The sequence below is a fragment of the Astatotilapia calliptera genome, chromosome 16 (assembly GCF_964374335.1).
Source record: "Astatotilapia calliptera chromosome 16, fAstCal68.1, whole genome shotgun sequence".
In the NCBI taxonomy this organism is placed as follows: Eukaryota; Metazoa; Chordata; class Actinopteri; order Cichliformes; family Cichlidae; genus Astatotilapia; species Astatotilapia calliptera.
In genome coordinates, this window is record NC_137437.1 from 34,955,248 (window position 1) to 34,976,857 (window position 21,610).

Sequence of the window (21,610 nt, forward strand, 5' to 3'; positions counted from 1 at the left end):
ACTACAAAGTTATGCAGTTTTTCTAAGTGTAGTCATCAGAAAGATTAGTAAAGATTTGGAATAACAGGGATTTTCCAATTAATCAGTTTGAGACACAGTCTGTGTTACCTTCTGTGACTGAACTCGAGTCCTGTGATTTTTGATCATTTGGATCACACAAATATCCGCTACGTTGGAGCTCATTACTCCCCAATAAAATTAAAAATAATTTCATTACAGTGCTGGTAATTTTATTTTGACTCTGACTAAAGCCTCGTTGGGGGATGCCCAATGTACTGTGTATGAAAAACTGAATAATAATGAAAGTTACTAAGAATACAAAAGTGTATTTTAAGGGGTTACGGAAGCACAATTAAAACGTTGTGATGTTCAGAGAGGACCTTTTTGTATTTGCCAGAAGCTGTGTGTGTGTGTGTGTGTGTGTGTGTGTGTGTGTGTGTGTGTGTGTGTGTGTGTGTGTGCAGAGTTTATTTATCAGTTTTAATTTGACGAGATCAAGATGAAAGAGAATTTTCCCGCCTTGCAGCAGAGCCCTACTGGGAAGTGTTGGCACAATGTTTAGTTAAAAGAACTTAAAGAAAACTTGTTTCCTGTCGCTTTGGGAAGCCTTGATGGTTTGGAGAGGCTGTTGTTTTCCTTTGTTGTTCTATGCTGTTTGAACTGTTTCTCCTACGCTGCCAGCAGCACAGGGAGCTGGACTTTCATTATATTTCATACCAACAGTGTGAGCGCACAGAGTGAAGCAGAGCGAGGTTTAGGAGCAAACGCTTCAGCTTTCAGCCTCCAGATGTCTGCGTTTCAGACACTGTTAATAATACGCATGTTACACAGTTCAAGATTCGTTTCTGGAGTTTTATGGTTCAGTAAAACTTAAGTTCTGAAATGAATCGAGATCTGAAATTGGGAATTTAGCACCAGGAGGTGTTGTGTAAGCGCTAAAAATTAACCATGTTGTTGGTGTTGTAACTTTAATGGTTAACTTAAGAAGTGGCTGAATCACAGACAGTTTTTCACTTTGGAGTTTTTACTCTCAAAGAGGAGAACTTTACACTCATAAGCACACGTGCTCAGAAAGTGTTGGCCGTCTTTGGATCTACCATCATCACATTCTCAATGATGAAGTCTAACAAACCCAGATACACAAACTCTCCCAGTGACCGCACTGAACCTGACTTTCATGCACTTAAAGCCCAAAACAGACCAGATTTCTCTCACTGAGTGAGAACTAAAAGGGAAGTAGCTGAAGTAAGTAACAAGAAGCAAGACAGCAATAGCACTTTGTATTAAAAAAGCCTTTGAAATTTTACAAAGCATGCACGTGCACACAACAGTCCCAGTTTGTCATGTGGACTCTTGGGGAAAATGAACTGCCCGCCCTGCTGCAGAGGCCTCATTAACAGAACCTGCAGCTGCCCTTTTAACCACTCGGTCAGCTTTCAGGTTTGTGTGACAGGAGTGTTGGTTAGCTGTTGTTGCTCTCTGCATTTATACTGTGCCGGCCATCGAAGCAGCAGCTCCGCTGCCTCCTGGCCCTCTCTTCGTCCCGGTCTGCCTTTGCAGACTTCTCACAGTGAAGGCTCTATGGTAGAGTCTAAAGCTGACCAATTTTGCTATAATTGAGCAGCCCTACTTCACAGCTGAGGATAATAATGACAGAAGACCTTTGGACAAAGAGCGGGCTGGATTGTAAACGGCTTCATCACTCATAATCGTATGATTTTTACGATGCTTGTAAATGAACGTTTATATTAGAAAACTAGCAAAAAATCCCTTCTTTGCATCTCTAATTTTAATCTGCTCTGTATTTCACTCACAGCTGTTTGTAAGAGGCTCTCTGTGCTCCTGCTGTCAAGTGTCTGTGTGTCACACATTCATTTGCATTGTATAAAACAGTGATTTTTTTTTTTTTTAAACATTTTGAGCTTAAGGTGTAACAAAGGGAAACCAAAAATAAAGCTAAACCTGTATTCATATTAGTCCCTTCTTCTCCTCTCTGCTAGCGTATGCCCTCCATGCATCACCTTAACGTGGCTTTAGGTTCAGACCCAGTCCTCCTTTGAAGTTCTCTACATCTCTCTCATGGTGGTGTTTCAGTGTCGGTCTAGTTTGCTTGGTGACATATTCGCATCCCAAGTCAGACTTAAGCTAAAGCAGACTAACATTTCTACCACCTGAGCAGTGTGGATTGGCTCAGTGGACAGAGGTGCCCTTCGACTCACAGTAAAAAAAAAAAATCTCAGATCACTATAGTGTGTTTTAACACAAACTGGGAACCAGTGGTATAAACATCTGGCACCAGGTGTCAGCTTAGACATACAGTAACTTAGGAAATGCTGTGTGTCCCTTCTCAATGCTTCCTGGTTTCCTTTATTCTTGTGAGACGTCCGAGTGGCGGGAAATACACCCTGAATAGGATCCACACCTCACAGGTTTACCATCTCTGGTTCTTATATGTAAGACCACCCCAGGCCAAAGGATCCTTCCCTTTTGGACGTTTATTCCCTTCTGTTTTGTTTACACCACTGCCACCAGTTACCCCACCCTATCACCTACACTGACCTTCTTTTGTGTGTAGCACCAGAGAAAAGGTCAAGCCCATGGATGCTTTTTGAATGGAGTATTTAAGAGTAGACTAAATTTACATGCATGCAAACGCTCGAATCGTGTTTTTCTTTCTAAAATAACCCCGTAACCCTTCTACTCATCTTAGATATTGTTTCCTTTTTATGGACACATCGCTCCCCCGGCTGCTTGGTTGGACTCGTACTGCAGTAGTTGATATTGGTTAAAGACTTTTGTTGTCATTAAACAATCTGAGCGTCTCAGAGGGAGAACTGTGTGCTCACAGGGAGGCAGAAAGACTGCAAAGACTCTAACAATGCTACACACACACACACACACACACACACACACACACACACACACACACACACACACACACACAATGAGTCCTTTGTGCTCCCTCTCCCAGGGTACTGTAGGGGTGCGGTATGCCTCGTCAGCTATGCCAGCTAGCATGGGGCCAGCCCCTGTGCTGCCCAGGAGCTCTCTTGGGGGGGTGTGTGTGTGTGTGTGTGAGAGAGAGAGATCGAGGCAATCCTGCTTAAGCTTTTTACTTAGTTCTTAAACACTTCACCCATTTCTGGAAATAACATTTTGCACATAGTTGTGCTGTTATAGCCTCAGAAAGAATGTCATGTAACTGGTTTGGTTGCATGAAGTGAGATAAATTGGAAACTCTAGGCCTAGTATGTTAGAAACAATGTTACCTGGCACATGGAAAAGTACTGTGGCATCCAGGGAACGTTTTAACTAAAAAGGCTTGTGCTCCAGTAACCGGGGGTGGTGAAACCTGGTAAACAGCTGAAACTGCACCTGTTTGATCAAATAATTCCTACTTTCTTATTATGGACGAACAGACGCTGCCAGCTCGATCAGGCAGTGGTGACCGATTGGTACCGATTTTATAGGCTGATTCTAAACTCCTGAACACTAGAGGACTATGAGAACTGTGGAGCTGCAGATTGATCTCGGATGCACACAAAGCTTCTGTCATGAGATGTGACTGCTCCTCATGGAAATGTGAGACTGAGAGGAGAGCGGTGTATATTTGAGATATTTCCCAGTCCCAACGTGAACGCAGGCAGTGACTGGTACGGCCTCGTCAGAGAGGGCAACACCTATTCAGCTTCTGACAGCTTAACATTTTCTCTAATCTCTTCCACACAAGTCAGAATGTATTCCAGGGAATTATATTATTTCCCATAAAAAATTTTCCAGAGCTGCAGGCATTGCAAAGACTGATCAAATAATCAGTTTTATCATTTATAAACTTCTTGGAGGCCGAGGCAACCCTAACTTTCATTAATGTGCTGAAACAAGAGCACTGAAGTCTTCTCTTTCGTGTGTTTGCCTCTACAGAAAAAAGCCAAAGGCGAGGAGCTGTTTGAACAGATCATGTACCATCTGGACATTGTTGAGAAAGACTACTTTGGAATACGCTTCATGGACTCGGCACAAGTTCCAGTAAGCATGGAGGGTGTCTTGTGACTCTGTACTGGTTGTTTTTTGTTTATTTATTAATAAAAAAATTTAATGCCTGACTAAATCTGCAGACTTCCTGTTAATACTTAAAGTTAACATTTTTCCCCCATTACAGATATTGGATTGATGCATAAAAAGTAAATGTTTACACACTGTTTGTTTACTTTTCTAACTTTTAGCACTTATGTTATGGAGAAATATACATCTTATTGTATTTGTTGGGTAAGGAGTTCATTTTAATTTATGACTGTATTATAGTAAATATCAAAAATTTAAATATCTGTTCTTTATCTGTATGTCGCTGCCGTATAATTCTGTGTCATGCTTTTATTTGATATGATACCAAGTGTCTCTGACAGTCGTGTTTTAGCCACATATCCCACATTACTGCTCTCCCAGGAAAGGTTGAGACACAGACTTTCACTTTCAGGGCTTAAAGGCTCGGTCCACTCTGGGAGTCGGGCTGTCCTCTTACACAAACAGTTTGAAGTCATCGGTCTCTCGGGGACTCTGTTCCTTCACTGGGAAACTCAAAGGCAGGCAAACAGGAGGCAGGTTTAGAGCGCTGGGAGAGGGAGGGCTGCAATAAGGAATGTGGGGGAGAGAGATGAGAGAGTGCTGTTCCTCTGTTATCTATCTCTGTCTCTGACATGGACACAGACGCCTCCCTCTCTCTCTAACATAGTTCATGCCTCGCAGAGCCTGAACTTCTAAGAAGAAACCTCGAAGAACAGCGCACTTATTAACCAATTAACTCAAGTGGTCGCTTTGTATCAGTTGACCACACCAGTGCTTTGTTTCTATGTTCAATAAAGGCGCATGTATAGTAATGTTGCTGTTGGCTTTCATGTTAGTTTTGCTAAACCTTGCTGTGTTGATTTAATTGTTGTTGCTTTGTATTCTTTCAGCATTGGCTCGATGTCACAAAAAGTATCAAGAAACAAGTGAAAAGTGAGTATTGCAGCCCAAACACATTGATCCCTGTGTGAAGAGCATGTTTACGTTTTTGGAAGAGAAACTCACCAGCTGGGATTCTCCAGCCGACATCACAAATGGATTTCTTTGAAATGTTAGAGGCCAATACGACTGTGTTCATGTGAATAACACGAGGCACACATTACACGCTATTGTGTTATTAAATTTCATAAATATCTTTTTTAAATTTTTCCATTTAGTTGGCCCTCCTTACTGCCTTCACATGAGAGTCAAGTTCTACTCCTCAGAGCCGAACAACCTGCACGAGGAGCTCACCAGGTGGGCTTAGACACCCACACCTGCATTTCTTTCCTCTCATTTTAAAATCCCACTGTAGTGAACTTTAAAGGAAGTTTTGCCACGCACCACTCAGAAGGGTGAAATATCTGATAATTTCCTTCTGCTTTCTTTCAGATATCTTTTTGTGTTGCAGCTGAAACAAGACCTCCTCAGTAGCAAGTATGTAACTTCTGTTTCTTGCGCACACTTTTAAGCGTTTGCATGTTTTAAGTTGTCAGGTGTTAAGAATGATGCCTGTTCCCATATTTGTTCTTTACATTCTGAGGTTTCTTCTGCTTGTTCAGAGCAGAAAATGATCAGCATTTTTCAGCCTCTCTGCTCGAGCTCTCAAAGCATTTTTATACAACATGTCTCATTCACGTGGGAACACTTCCCTGACAGCTGTTAATACAGCTGTGCTGTAACTGTTTGGTAACTAAACAATCCTGCACTGTAGCCTTTGAATTTAAGTAAGAAGCTTTATTAGTTACCAAGGCGTGGACAGCTTTTCAGTCAGGAATGAAAGTTGGAACGTTTGGCTTACTGAAAGGACACGGAGACATTTACATAGGACTTAGCTGCATTTATTTAAAGGTCAAACTACGTTAGGTTTTTACTTCTGCTTCAAAAAAACGCTCAGTGTGCTCTGCAGACTGTCCTCAGTCATAGTTTCTAAACTCTGACTAGTTAAAATGAACTTGTCCTGCTCAGATGTGATCCTTTTATAAATGTTGGGTTTGCAGTTTTTACCTTGTAAGCTTAACGTTGGGTTACCGAGGAGTTTGTTATTAACAACAGCTCGTCAAACAAGTAAATTCACTGAGTAAGAGAGATGTTGGCAGTGTGGGGGGAACGTCTACAAATCTCTATAGTTTACACAGATCTGAGGAGACACTCGACTGTTGAACTCTGGCTAATGTGTTTAAATGTGAATCCTTTGTGTTGGTTTTCTTTGCCCTCTAACCTTCAGAGTCCTACAGGATTATATATTGACCTGCTGGTCATTGGAGTGTAGATGCCTTCATTCAGTCATTAAATAGAGATTAAAATATAGAATTCTGATTTCCTCTTTATGGAAGGGAACCTGCAGGCTTGAGCTTCATGGGTTTCACTACGATTCATTTTTGCACGTCTGTGTTTTTAGGCTCGAATGTCCGTTTGACACAGCGGTGGAGTTGGCTGCCTTCTCACTACAGGGTAAGCACATCAGTGTTTCACACACAGCTTATGTTTTATGTAGCTGGTGATTGTTCTGGTCTGGAGATTCGGCTTAGAAAGTCAGTGCAGCCAGATCTTACAGCAGCTGGAGAACTTTAGTCCATGCAAACTAAACGAGGCTGCAGAGCTGTAGCCTCAAATGCTAACTTGGTGTTCTTGGTGAGGTTGTGTGCCAACGAGGCTCTCACATCACAGATGCGTATCTGGAACCAGTCATGGCAGTCTTTGACTTACACTCTGAGCTCCTACCTTCACACACCTGCAGTAGCTGTTTCATAAGTCCAGTGTTTACCTGCAATGAGCCATTTCAGAGGTGCTGCAGAGGAGCAAAGACTGAGTCGCTGGAGACATTTATGGAATGGGCTTGCGTGCACCAACCCTTGTGTGCTCACACTTACACATGGTCATTGTGGGTAAATGCCAGCTCATTAGTGCTCGATCCTCTTCTGTGGCCCCCTAATCCAGCACCCTTTCTGCCTTCTCCCTGCCCCTCAGCTGAGCTTTCTAGCTTTATCTTCAACTTTTTCACATTTCTGTTGTTGGTCCACGTTTAGGGATAGGCTAAAGTTATATTTTCTCCCCCTTTATCCCGAGGCTTAGCTCACAGCTGGACTAGCTAAACAATGAAGATCACAAACCTGAGCTGCTTCTGTGTATCCAAACACTGAAGCCGTAATCACGACTCTTTCTTTCCCTTCTCTCAATTTTTCTGTGTGATGGTTTATTTCTTATGCTGGCAGCTGGAAATACCCGTTACCTCATTGGAGACTTTTAGGTGGGTGATTCAGTATAAAACCAGTTAAATCTGAGGAATTCATGCACACAGTAGTGTTCAGAAGTCTCGAGCAACCCCTCATTTCTTTATGTTTTGCTTCCATGGAGCCAGACTTTCCTGTAATTTTCAAAGTGCTCTTTCTTTGGACGATGGCTGCTTTTTCCTCTCGCTTTCAGTCCAATCCTTGTACCCGACCGTTTTCAGGGAAATGCTTTTGTTTAAGCCGCGTAACTGACCTCTAAATCATCCAGGCACTCAAAGACCCCTAACTCAGTGTTGTGCCTACACATAAGAGGAAACATAGCAAAGAACCAATTTTAAATTTGATTGTCTTTGTTACAAGCAGCCGGCCACAGAAACTCGGCATTTATTCTCTTCCTCAGTTAAGAAAATGGTAAAGATAACACAGACTGGCATAAAACAGTACTTTTGCACCGTCAATGTGATTTCCAGAGAGCTGTTTGCTGAAAACGTGGCAGCAAACAGAAGATGACGTGAACAGTATGTGAAAGTCAAGTTCTTAAGGACACAGGACCTGAGAGATGCATCTGGAGCTTCATCTGATCCATGTACGGAAATGGTTTCAGTGGGCGATCAAGCAATTGTGCAAACTCTCTTCATGCCTTAAATACTGTTTCCATGTATGTTTGCACAGTCTATAAATTGTTGTACCCATTTCCTATTTTTCTAGAAAAATATAAAGAACAGATTTATTTTTATTAATTCATGTAATTATTTAATTTTTAACCCTTCTAAGCCCATCGGAGCGTGCACGCTCTTATTTGTGTAACTATTTTTAATTCCCAGTAGAAGTGCAACCACATAAGCTAGCGCTATAATTTCTTTTGCATATGAAACCAGAGGAGTTGCACTTGCATATCATGCAATCAACTTGTCCCAGGTGGCAGTTTCCTTCCACATATGGCTTTCCAAAAATTGTGTAAAAAGTGCTGGCAACAACAAAAACACACTCCACAAACACGCTTTGCCGATCCGATCAGCTGTTCATAGCACTCCCTACGTCGGAATAAATATCAGGGCGAACTATCGCATGTCCGCCATTACCTGCCATAACTGGAAGTGATGTCATTTTTCATGGGAAAGTTTTTTTTTTTTTTTTTCCATTACAGGGCCTTTCAAAGGTTAACTGGTGTTTTTGAAAGTCATGCTTGACTTTATGGCTTTTTGTATAGTTTCTGAGAGGCTTAATTCCACTGGTGGAAATAGTTTATTTTGATGAACATGCTATTATTATATTTATTTTGTTTTTCCTGCAGTTTATAAAAATTGGTGTATCTCAAAAATGAAACTATGAAAACACTCAAAATACATTTCCTGTGGCTGGAAACTATTTTGGGCAACTTTTTTGCATTTACAGTTTTGATGGATAAACCTGAAATTTCTGTAACTAGAAATGTGCGTTTACAAAAACATGTTTTTATGTAGTTACTATGGACTTCATGCATACATATTATTAAAATTTGGGATGTAATGGTTGTATTGATGTATAGCAACTTGAAATGTTTGGTAAAATGCTGAATGGGGGGGGGGGGTATTCCATCATTAACTGTAAAGATGCGTCTGTGTGTTTGCAGCCGAGTTGGGCGACTGTGATCCATTAGAACACAATTTGGATCTCGTGTCAGAGTTTCGCTTCATGCCTGAGCAGACAGAGGAGATGGAGCTGGCTATATATAACACATGGAAGGAGTGCAGGTAAGTGTTTCGTTGTTACTGAGGTAGTGTGTTTATGAGCACAGGTAGAAAGTCATGTAATGGCCACGCTGCCATATACGCCAAACATCTTAGGACTGCACTTTCATTTTTTTTATTTAATTCGCACAAAGTTGTTTTAAATCACAACCGAAGGTAAAGACCCGACGATTAAAGAGATCCCCAACAACCAGATGAGTCCACAGCTGGTTTGGGGGATGAGGAGGCAAAGGGAAAGCACATGAAGCGGTGGCAGGGAAGGAGGGGAGTGTAGTCTGATGCATGCGTTTCCTCCTCACCTTTTTCAGAGGTCAGACACCAGCCCAGGCTGAGATCAACTACCTGAATAAAGCAAAGTGGCTCGAAATGTACGGGGTGGACATGCATATGGTGAAGGTAAGTGACACGGTCTTTCTGTACCGTTTACACACACATCAAGCACACGTAGGATCCCAAACAGGAAGTGCCCTTGATGAAAGACAGGAAGAGAAAGGAATGTGCATCGCAACATTAGCATATGATAAGATCATAATGTGAGCTCTTTGATGTGTCTTCTTTCTTCTCCCTTCCTGTCTTTTCATCACTTCTGCCCTGCAGGCTCGAGATGGTAACGAGTACAGCCTGGGCCTGACACCCACTGGAGTTCTGGTGTTTGAAGGACAAACTAAGATCGGCCTTTTCTTCTGGTACATTTCATTCGGACCTAATTCACTTTTTTTTTTTTTCTTTTCATGCTTTATAGACATAATATTTTGTCCTGCCTTCCTGTGTGACTGTCTTAGGCCCAAGATCACTCGTCTGGATTTCAAGAAGAGCAAACTGACGCTTGTGGTCGTGGAGGATGATGATCAGGTGATCACGAGCGCACACACACGATGCACACATGACGGGCAGCAGACCGTGGAGAATACGGAGTAGATGGGCAGTATCTTCTTAATGTTAATAGAAACAAAGTAAAACCAGGTGTAGTAAAAAAAAAAAAAAAAAAAAAAGTTTAACTCCTGTGCTTACAAGACTAAATTAAATTCAAAATATAGATAAAATGTCTTTAACACCTGCAGTGTGATCACATTATTCAGCACATCAGGTGCGAGCAGGTGTTTTTGTGTGTGCGTTAGGCTGCAAAGTCTCCATTACAGTGGCTGTTCTGAGTTTTTCACTCTGAGTCATAATAAACTCAAATAAAACCGAATTAAAAAAAAAACAACCTTTAATGAAACTAAACAGAAGTGAAAAAAAAATCAAAATGAAATAAGAATAAAAGCTAATTTAACAAAATTCAAACCTTGTATTAACTCTAGTTGCTGTACGTTTGCTCCTGTTTGAATGAGCTTTTATCATTTTTCTCAGCTGGTCTGGTTGAAGTAAATTAGAAAATACCAGACGCTATAAAAGCTAAACTTTGCAGCTGTAACTCTACACTGTTCGATCTCATGAAACTCACTGAACACATCTAATGTGTCAGCTTCCACAAAGAAACACAAATCAGGATGAATTTCAGCATTTTGAGAAAAGTTCATCTTACAGTGTAAAATCATTTTCTAAGACCTTTCAGAAAATTCCAACAAACAACATTTTTTGTTGTTTCTTATCAAAGAAAAATCCCCCCAAAAAACTTTGTTTGATGTTGTTCCCAATCCATATTATAACAGGGAGGTGTGTGTGTGTGTGTGTGTGTGTGTGTGTGTGTGTGTGTGTGTGTGTGTCCGTGTGTCCGTCCCTCGGGTCTTTGACTGAGGTTAATAAAGGAGCCTGCCCCCTCTGGTATTTCTGGTATGCGCCCCCCAAACCTCCCAACACACACACATTCTCGTTTTGTTGTCTTAGCAAGGACATGTAATTGACATAATGCAATGCCTGACCCTAAACCTAATCGTAACCCTGACATTAAAACCACATTTTGAGCATCAAAAAGCTTGTGAGGATCAGCGTGTGTGTCCTCACAAGTATAGTGGAATGCCAGTTTCTGGTCCTTATAAAGACGTCTAAACAGGTACACACACAGTTTTCACCTCCTAACTCTGTCCTTTAACAAATGTATGCTGTAGTAATGTGATGCGCACACACACACACACTTTGACAGTAAACCCGTCTGCTCGGGTGGAGGAAGTGAAGCAGTCACTTCCCCTCATCTGTCACTCTAAATTTCAGACCATTTTTTTTCTAACAGCTGGCCAGTCTGTTAACTCACGTGACTGTTTTTTGCTGAAACCCCTGTTGTGTAAAGGATGTTGTGTTTTTCCCCCTTGGAAAGTGGGAGGTTGGGGTGTAGCTTCATGCATGTGTGAAATACCAGAAGTACACCTGAGAATAGATGGAAATGCAGGAACAGTGTGACTGGCACTGGACCGGCTCCAGGTCTTGTAACTGGCTGCAGTGCCAGGCGGGCTTTCATCCACGCCTCTCTGAGAAATCAAATTAATGAGGCAGCACCTGCGCTGGTGGTACAGCCGTTCATTCCTCGCATATCAGGCCCCTTCAGTAAGGAAAGCTCTGACTGTACTCCATCGCAGACGCAAAAAGCTGGAGGTTCGATGACCAAGCAGTCATTCCTATTACACTTCAGTAAGTCTATGCATGGCTAAAGTACATGCGTAGTTGGGGCATGTAATGCAGACGTGGAAAAAATAATCAAAACTTGTTATGCAGTTTTTCCTGCCCCAACTAGTTTTTCTGGTAAAATGCAGGGATTTTAAACTATACTTAAAATATTAGATTCATCATAAAAATTGTAAATAAAAAATAAAGACATCACTGGCTTGTTTGAGTCCTTTTTACCTGCCAGATCACTGCTGCACTTTCAAGTTCTACTCCAGCTGCAGAAGTTCACAATTTGCTCTAATGATGTCAAAACGCTTTAATCGAGTCCAACCCTGTCCCGATTCTCCTCAGGGTAAAGAGCAGGAGCACACCTTTGTCTTCAGGATGGACCACCCCAAGGCCTGTAAGCATCTCTGGAAGTGTGCTGTGGAGCACCACGCTTTCTTTAGGCTGAGAGGACCTGTGGAGAAGAACTCTGCACGCTCTGGATTCATACGCATGGGCTCACGCTTCAGATACAGGTGAGAGATGCACAGCCAGGGCTGTGGTTGTTCAGAGTCTTTGTGTGTATGTGGTCTTAGTCAGTTTTACGTAACCTTACATCCCAGATCATAAAAAATATAATTCCCAAGCTTTTTTAAAAAGGAAATCACAGGATAAAATTAGGATTTTAGCTCTGAGAAATATGGTTGTGGTGGGAGACTCAAACGTAAACTGGGGATTGTGGCAGACTGCTCGAGATTAATATGTCACAAATTAGATGTGTGTGTTTGTCATTGTGCGCCAAGAAGACCGTCTCAGATTGACAAACAGTGCTTAATCACTCTCTATACATGCCAAGTAGCCCATGTGTGTACACACAGATACTTGCAGTGGTACTGACAGGCACTCGGTATCAACATGCTGCAGTAGCAAGCTGCTTCCCAACTGTGTGTTTAAACATTACCCAGTTGGATAAGCTCTGCAGTAATGTTGTTTTAACACGGGGGTTGAAGGGGTTTGTTGTTAATGAAAGGTTATCGCCTGGATGCTTTCAGGGTTCAGCAGGGGTCATTGCTGCGCCTGTTTTTGCCACAGAGCATCGTTAAGAAAGAAATGTTTGTTGGGAACAGTTTGCAACTGTAAAGAAATTCTTGTGTTTGCACGATCAGCGGCAAGACTGAATACCAGACAACAAAGGCCAGCAAAGCAAGGCGCTCGGCATCATTTGAGAGGAGACCGAGCAGACGCTACTCGAGAAGAACCATGCACAGCAGAGGTGAGCCTGAAACGTGACAGTCAGCATTAACACTCACGGGAACAAATATTCATGGGAGCATGCATCACAACATCAGGGGAAAATATTTTATAGTAGAAAGTATTCTTGTGACGTTTTTCCTGTCAGTTTAACTTCTGAAAATTAAAAACACTGACTGATTGGCCACAAAGGATTTCACCTGTGAGTTGAATGAATAAGAGCTGAAGTAGCTGGGAAGGCTTGCACCTGTGCACACAAGGTCCCCCTATGTGCACTGCGTGCCGAGCCGTGCAGTCAGGAACACTGTACGCTTGGGACACAAATGAACAGAGCTTTAGAAATCCTCTACTCCTTGTGTAAAAAGCATACGATGACCTGCTTGCCCCACTTAGGCAGAGCTACGAGCACTCCTCATCACCCGAGCAGTGCCCCCTGGATTAGCTATGTGAAGGCTAACGTAGTCTCCAAGATGAGCATCATGCCAGGGGGCCTTTGTGTTGCAGGGTCAGGAAAAACCGGTTCGTACTGGAGGAAGGATGGAAGGAGAGGTCCTTGAAGAAAAGCTGCCCAGAGTACAGAGTAGCTCACCTTTAAGGGGGATCTTACAGAACATAAGTAACCTGCTGTAACCTCACGAGCCCCTCCCTAAACTATAACACAGGCACACCATGCACCAGTGTAAATGCTGGACATAGCCTCGACCCTTCGTGCAGCCTACACTGTAGCTTTACTTGTGTTAAACTCAAAGACGCTTCTGCAAAGAAATGACTTCAGGGTCTAAATGTTGGTTCAGCATGAACAAGAGTAAAAACAGTCACGTCTGCTGTAAACAAACAGCATTATTCATGTGGACACAGTTCTTAATGTGTTTTCTTTGCTTTTCCAGGACCGTTCAACCCACCAGAGTGAGTACAGAGATGTATAAATGTGTTCTTGTACATTTAAGATACTTTATTTGTCTTTTTTGTGACCATTTTCACATTAATTTATGTAAATGTTATGTCTCATTTATTGATTGTACGGGGGCTTTCGTTCTGAACATCCATACTGGGTCACATGATATAAATTTATCCGAGTATTTTCACTGTTTTCGGGTTAATCATCAGGTTGAGCTATGATCTCGATACAGAGCCTTTTGTTACAGGTGTGTGTGTGTGTGTGTGTGGGGGGGGGGGGGGGGGGCTAAGACGTGATGTCAGCTGTAGCTTTAAGCTGTCGTGGGAACTGAGCTGCTGAGTCAAAGCATTTATGATAAATGAGACTACATTACAGCTCATTAGACTGCACTTTTTTTTAAAGCTGTGTCCAAGACTTGCTGTCTTAATTATGTATGAGGGTTTTCAAATTGCCTCAGGGCAGACGTTAAATTAAAACTTTGTCATAATTTAAGACAACTTTTATGTTTTCATTGTTCCAAAATGTGCCGCATGTGTCCTGGCCTGCAGGCTCGAAGCTCCACGAACACTTTGCCACCAATGATGGTCGCTCACCCAAATTTGCAAGACTTGAAAACTTTATTCTTATTTCTTAAATGTTCTTAGCGTTTTTTGTTTTTGTCTGTCATTTCAGTTACTTGCAGTGTAAAACCAAATAACCTGTATTAAGAATGCTTGAGCAGAGCTGTTTGCTCTTCAAATAAAATCTGTTTCTTTCTCTTAGGGCTCTTTCCTCAGGCAACGGAGTCAATTCCAGCAAAGACAGAAAGGTGAGGGGAAAAGCTGCTGTTTAATTTCTCCACTGTTATCTGGGGAAAGAGAAGAGCAGTGAAACACAGCATCAGGTTTAGATGTTATCACTGAGAGAACAAATGAAGTCATTTTAATATCCCCAGGTTTAATCATCCGTTCAGCCATATCTGTGGATGTGTAGCTTTAACTTGTTTGCTCTGTGCTCCTCCAGGTGACCCCCAGCAGGAGTGCATGGGCAGCCATGCCCGTGGTCAGCCCGGTCGCTGCTTCTGCCTGTGGACCGATTGAGATCGAGGCTCTGCCCAGGAGTCCTGGGGGAGAAAAAAGAAGGTTGGTGCCTGCACATTTAAAGACTCCTCTAGATCTTTAATTTTTTGAGCTCGTCTTTCTCCCTGACGAGCATTTTAGAAAAGTGAATCAGGATTTTAAAGTTGATTCCTTATTTTTGAATGTCGCTGACGACTTACAGCTGCTCATTGCTGTATGAAAGAAAGATGCAGGAAGACACACAGCAAAAAGATTTGGGTTAAAAATAAGGGAAGGCCACCCGGTTCCTTTTAAATGTTTTAACTGTTTCCTGATTGTTGATTGGATAAAAAACAGGCCATGATACTGGCCTCATCGTGCTGCGAGTCCCTTTGTGTGAGAATAGTTTTTTCATGTGAGACCGCGAGTATGGAACGACCCCGGAGTGGACAGGACGTGGATATTCAGTTTTTATCTTTCTACTGTATTTTTTTTAATCCCGTCATTCAGCCTCTGAGTGATGTGTAAATAATTTCAGGCTTTTTTCTGATTTGATCTGTTATTTATGGATTTATTTTGTGCGTGTGTGTGTGACTGAACACAAATGTGCATTTGCATGAATGTATGTAAGCATCCAGCTTTGTTATAAACCTCCCGTGTTTCCTTGTGTGTTCCAGTATGATTATGTACTGAGGATAATTGTCTGGCAGCACGCTGGTAGGTACAGTCAGACTGAACATGCTCTCGCTTTAACCAATCATTCGCTGTGCACTATCGGCTTTGAGACTGCGGCTTTGGAAATGGGTTTTCTTGCACCGAACAGACAGCAATTCGCCGCCTTTTGCTGTTTGTTCCCTTTTGATCAGCATGGAATGCAGCAAATCGGTGCTGGGAATGGTGTTGTGATTTGGCTGCTGTGCGGGAATCGGCGATGTGATTTCAGCTTTGGATCTATTCTCTTTGATACTGTTGGTGCTTTGTAGTGTGTAGGTATCCTTGCTTTTTTTTCTACTGATGTCATTCTGAGCATCCTGTGAACCACCAACCTCATACTGGAAAACTTTAAGGAAAGTATCAGAACCACAGCTGTGCGTGAATCGGTGTTTATTTACAGATCTGTCAGATATATCATATCGTATCCCCAGAAGAGACCTCTGCTTTTATACGAGGATTTCCCAGCATAAACGTGAATGTTTCTGACCCGAACGCGGGTCGGAAACATTCACGCGCTCATTTGGATTTGCAGCTCGGGCTGAAACCATTTCTGCTCAGCTTCCTGTCACGTCTGTGGTGCACTGGCTCATTTTTGTTTTTAGACTTAAACAATAATCCTGGCTCACGTCCTGTGAATGTGGCTTAATGAGTCATTTGTACCCTCGGCTAAAGAGATTCCGAGCAGTTTACCAATTAGTTTACCATTGTGGTAAATGATGCCCAGTAGGAAAAAACTTAATTGTCCTTTAAATTGACATAAGACGATCTTAAATCAGGCCAAAGCATTTACATGGCCTCAGTCTGCAGACTGCAAATACCTGAAATGAGTTTATGTAATCATTTATTCATTCACTCATAAAAATCTCAGCATTCCTGCTCTCACATAGATTAAAATGCTGCTGTTACACATTTCCTGTTTTTACCCCTCAGCCATAAAAGGCTGATCGGGTATTGGCGTCACCCACTGGCCGGGCGGCGTGGACGCCCAAGTTTGTGAATGTGATAACTCGAGAATGAGGCGACGTAGGATTGTGATACCGTAAGCCCCTGTACTGAGGGGCTGAGGTAGAGCACCGACTGCCTCCAGTAGTTTTAGAGCTTTTAGGAAAGATTACGTTTACGTCTGATGTTGTTTCAGCGACACGTACGGGCCGGCGATGCTGTGTTCTTGAGGCGATGCTGTCGAGCCTTCAGGGACTTCATTAAAAATGTTTCATCAGCCTAAGATCTTAAACCGAGATGACCTCAGTCTGTTTATAACCGACTGAGTGGACACGAGGAGGATGCTTTGACAGTGACATTGTTACATCACTAATGCTTTCGACTAATCCCCCGTGCTCTTTCCTTTCTCCTCTCCAGCTCTGCTTTCTCTCTCGCTTTGAAATCAACGGGGTTTTGGGTTTTTGCATGGACCCCACCCCACCCCCCATTAACCCGCCTGATAACATGAACAGTCAACAGAGAAATAAGTTGATTTTAAACTGTGATACAGACATTATAGTCTAGATTATATATAACAGGCAGAACTTCTAAAACCAACTTTATTCAGAACAACAACGCACACATAACATCGACGTTCAGCATAAAAACACATAACACATATTATTTGTAAGGATTCGAGCGTTATAAAAATCCCCAAATGCTTTATAGATGCCGACAGTTTTGATATCTTGGGCAGTTTATATGGTGTCATCCAGATTCATTAACATGCATACATACGCTATGATCATCTCTGTGACATGTATATAAAATAAATAAGACTAATCATCAGTGGCAGCAGATTAGAAAAGCCTTGATGTTATGGTGAGAGTGGAAACATTGGGGAGTATTTCAGGCGAGCGTAACAGCAAAAAACAAAGTGAAATTAAAATGTGAGAAATACTAATTTAAAAATAACGACTGAAATTTCTACAAACTTTTAAAAAAAGGCATTAATGAGCCCACGGTGACATCATCAGTGTCCCATACTGCCATGTGTCTTTAAAGGTTGCCCCCTCCCTGACCCTTATTCAGTCCTGTAAGCTGTTTTACTTCTCTGAACGTTATCGTAAGTGTTAGTGGGTCGGTCTCAGCTCAGTCTCTTTGGAAACAATGTAACGATTTAAAAAACATAAAATGAAAAATACAAATCAAATCTGTTGCTAAACACTGCACGCAAAACCTAAAGGTCATTGGAAGTTCACCCACTTATCATCCCGTACCATCAAGTCAGTCCCAGTTTGGACTCAAACTCCCAGGAGACCCGTCGCGGATAAAAGCTTCTGCTCAGGAATATATAAACAGTATGAACATGGATTTGACATGAGCTATCAAACATCAGCCCCTAGAGGTGCAAAGCTGGGTCACCGATGCCCCAGAGACGTCCAGTCACTTCACTTAAGTGTTTATGTGACAGCACATGTCACACCACACTTCAGTGCACGCTGGCAGACGTGTTGCAATAAGCTGGATGGCATACTCCTGACACCGCAGAGCTCGTCACGCAAACCCGCGTCTTACTCGTTTATCCAGAATGATTTATGCCCATCAGAGCAGCTGCTTTTGTCACTGAATAAATGGTAACATATTTACACAACTTGTCACAGTTATTACACACTCTCCTACGTTCATGTTATCAGCCTCCTGCTGCCTTCTTTATTCCCTTTCTTTTCTTTTAACCATCTTCTTCTTCTGCACAATAATTGCTTTCCTCCCAGTCTCACTCTTTACTTCACCTCACACACCCTGTATCTTCACTACCTCATCACCTTCCCTTTGTCACTCTTTCACTGCCACCCTGTTGTCCTCAGGTGTCCTCTTCCCTCCATCCTCCACGCTCTTTTTCATCAAGGTTCCCCAAACGGAGTGGGACAGAGCCGACCAGCTGGCCGCCGTCTCACCAGCTGTACCGGCGCGAACTGGTCTGCACGCTAATGAATGGGAAAGGCTCAGCAGTGAAGTGACTCGCCTCGCCTAGTGCGAATGTACAGATTTGTGATTAAGTGAAGCGTTCCTCAGCAGAAGTCTAACACTACCCACATCCCCCCCTTTCCCTTCAGTCCATCTCTGCACCTCATGCCTCTGCTCCTTGACCTTTGGCTCAGTGACAGTTTTGAAAAGATAACTTCCCATTGCTGCTTTCCCTCTGCTTCCTTGGCCTCTCCTTTCTGTCCTCCTCCCCCCTCTTTTTTTTCCTCCTCCTGACCTTCATGCCAAACCTCAGGGGGGAGGCTGGCAGGCAGGGGTGAGATGGTATCAGGCTCAGTTTTATGAATTCAATTCCAGTCTTGACTCTGTGAGGAAACAGCAGGTCAGAGGTTCTGGGGGATTTAGGCTGGTCCTCTTCTGCTCCTTTCCCCCCCTCAGTCTCAGAAACAATTTCCTGTGTTTGTAATATTTCACACACTACTGCTGTGTTTAAATTCAGTTAAACATTTTTATAAATGAAATGAATTCGATTTTTTTTTTAAAGTGAATCTGTTCTTGCATTTCTGCTGCTCTGTTTAAAAGGGAGTTGGATAAGAGGGTGGGTGTCGTTCACCTGTAGGCAGATTAGTCTGAAAGGGTTTTAGCTGTAGGTGAAAAATGAAGCTAACGGTTCACCATGTCTATTTCCAAATAATGTCTGGATTAGTTAAATTCTGTTTGAATGTTTTATTGTTGTCTAATCATATTTTATGTTGAGCTTCTGTGAAAGCTTCTGAAATGAACCCGATGCTGCCTCCCCATTCAACTTCTAGCAAGAGATCGAGCTAGAATAATGCATTGAAACGTGCTGCAGTACAGTAACGTCTACCTGCGAGCATGCCACAGTTAAATGCTGAATAATCACGTAAATAATTCAAATGCACTGATCTTACATGGTAATTACACTGTTTATTGCACATCTCAACCAAATGAAGATAAATATGTAATATTACGTAGTTAATTGTTTACAACATGACCAGAGCGTTTGTCTTTAGAAACTGTGTTCGATTTTAAATCAAAGCAGGATAGTTTTAAATAAAGTTAGTTGTATTTCAGATCAGTCTTATTTTGAAATGATGAAATCAGAAAAGGCTCCAACTTTGGATGTTTGTTAGAAATATTTTATTTAACACGGTCACAACTTTGTCATTCTATGTTCAATTGTTTTAAGCCAATTAAAAAAGCTAATAAATACACATTGGAAGTAAGTCGTACATTTACGTTCTCACCTTTGCTTTAGAATATAGTGAAAATAACATTTTATTGTCTGTAATGTGATAAAGTTTGTGTTTTCGGTTTGGAACAAATCAACTTATCATTAGTGCTGCCACGATTAGTTGACTAGTCACGATTACGTCGACTATCAAAATCGTCGACGACTGATTTAATAGTCGACGCGTCGTTTGAAGCTTTGTAAGATCCCAAAAGACGCAGGAATAAGTAGTAGGATTTAAGAGTGTAATAACAGACATAAACAGAAGATGGCAGCACTGCATGTACAAGGATGCCAGCTGCCGTTAAACCCCGACGAAGAAGAAGCTGTGTCCCAGAATTCATAGCGCGGCCCTGCTCAGTTTCCAACAATGGCGGCAGCTAGTTAGTCTTAATATTACTCTTATTATTCTTTCTGGGTCACAAAATAAACGTTTAACATATTTTCAGGCGAGAATGTAGCTGTGTAAACCTCAAATATCTGCTCAGTTTATCAGGACACCACATATTTTCAAAAGCGCTCCGACGTTTTCGGAGACGTCTGTTACCCACTAGCTCGATAGCTAGCCGGGGGCTAGGCTCACTAGACCCGTGAGAACACCGGACTCCCGGCAGATCATTTTCAAACCCACCGCCGTCTTTCACTACTCAGGTTAAACATGATATATGAGTCACTTAGATAACTTACAAATGTTGTTTGCCTTTTTTTCAGTATTTTATTTGTTCCTGAGTAAATCAGTTTGTCTGAGATTAAAGTTATAGTTTTTACACAGCTGAATAAACATCAAGCAGACAGCTGATTATCAGAAGTGTGAGATGCTCCAGAATTTACTCCGGTGTCCTGTTATATTTTAGATAGCAAGGAGTTTATTAAACTTCACCGAAACAATCTGCAAATGTCATTAAAATTGAATAAACTATCATCTTGTCTTTATTTTTAGTTAGCACAGACCTTAAACACTTAAAGCTGTAAGCTAATGATAGTTATATAAGAGCAGATGCTGCTGGTGCAATAAGCTGTACGTTTTATGTCCGATGGATGATGATCTAATTAGTCGACTAATCGCAAAAATAATCGGTGACTAGTCGACTATCAAAATAATGGTTTGTGGCAGCCCTACTTATCATCACCCAAAAAGCTCCTGATTGTAAGTCTTCGGCCCAGTTTGATACTTTACATGATACTTTGATACTTAGATACTTACTTTTGTCACGCTGTAATATTCAGTCAAATCCTGGTGATTGTATAATTATGTCGATATATGTGAGTCGTACCGGGTTACTGGATTACGATGTAGGATTTTTCAGTGATCTTGTATCGGATAAACGTGTGCAAACAGATATTTAAAAACGCTGCTTCTGTTGTGGAGGACTGAATAAAGACTAGGGAGTAACCGGTTGCCGGTTTCAGTTCCAGTCGGTGTGCGTCTCCTCGGTGGTACATGCATCTGTCATACTTGCCTTCGTGTCTTATTCCCCACGCGACGGCTCGATTCTCCTCACGGTGGATCTTTTAACATATTTATTGGATTTTTGAGCCCACGTACAAAGAATCGCACTTTTCTTCACATCTTTTTGTGTGTTGTTCTTTAACCCCTGTACTCTCCAGGCAGTATGTTGTAATATACAACATTTGTTATGTTTTGCTGCGTCTTCAGGCTACAGAAATATGAGGTAATTACAGAGCTGCTGGAAGAGCTTCTGCTAAGATCCGTGTGTCAAATGTTCTGCTTCAAGCACCTCTAATTCTGAGAATATTACACCGCATTATTTCCTGCTGAAGTTATTTTGTGGGCAGTGTTTTTACCTCCGGAGACATTTTTGAGTGGACTCAAACATGGTTTCATACTTATGTTGTAAAATACAATCGTTTTATCACATGTCGGCAACGTGACCCTGTAAGTTAACGTTGGTGATGATGCTAACGGTTAATGACTATGGATTACAAGTACTTTATGCTTTTCTTTTGGTTTTAGTAATAATTATTTGACATATTATTGGATGTTGGTGTGTTGCTCTTAA

At 41.9% G+C, this 21,610-nt stretch overlaps 1 protein-coding gene across 6 annotated transcripts in view; it reads left to right on the forward strand.

Annotated features, from left to right (window-relative positions):
- The window catches only part of epb41l5 (erythrocyte membrane protein band 4.1 like 5), a 34,729-nt gene that overhangs the window by 5,488 nt on the left and 7,631 nt on the right, over window positions 1-21,610 (forward strand). For all 6 annotated transcript variants that reach the window (XM_026144397.2, XM_080291132.1, XM_080291128.1 and 3 more), the window contains exons 3-16: window positions 3,922-4,026; window positions 4,953-4,995; window positions 5,220-5,298; window positions 5,434-5,478; window positions 6,443-6,495; window positions 8,887-9,007; window positions 9,313-9,400; window positions 9,602-9,690; window positions 9,787-9,856; window positions 11,897-12,066; window positions 12,697-12,803; window positions 13,669-13,687; window positions 14,442-14,487; window positions 14,682-14,800. In XM_026144397.2, the coding sequence (XP_026000182.2) occupies window positions 3,922-4,026; window positions 4,953-4,995; window positions 5,220-5,298; window positions 5,434-5,478; window positions 6,443-6,495; window positions 8,887-9,007; window positions 9,313-9,400; window positions 9,602-9,690; window positions 9,787-9,856; window positions 11,897-12,066; window positions 12,697-12,803; window positions 13,669-13,687; window positions 14,442-14,487; window positions 14,682-14,800 (1,154 nt within the window). The remainder of the gene's footprint in view (window positions 1-3,921; window positions 4,027-4,952; window positions 4,996-5,219; window positions 5,299-5,433; window positions 5,479-6,442; window positions 6,496-8,886; window positions 9,008-9,312; window positions 9,401-9,601; window positions 9,691-9,786; window positions 9,857-11,896; window positions 12,067-12,696; window positions 12,804-13,668; window positions 13,688-14,441; window positions 14,488-14,681; window positions 14,801-21,610) is intronic.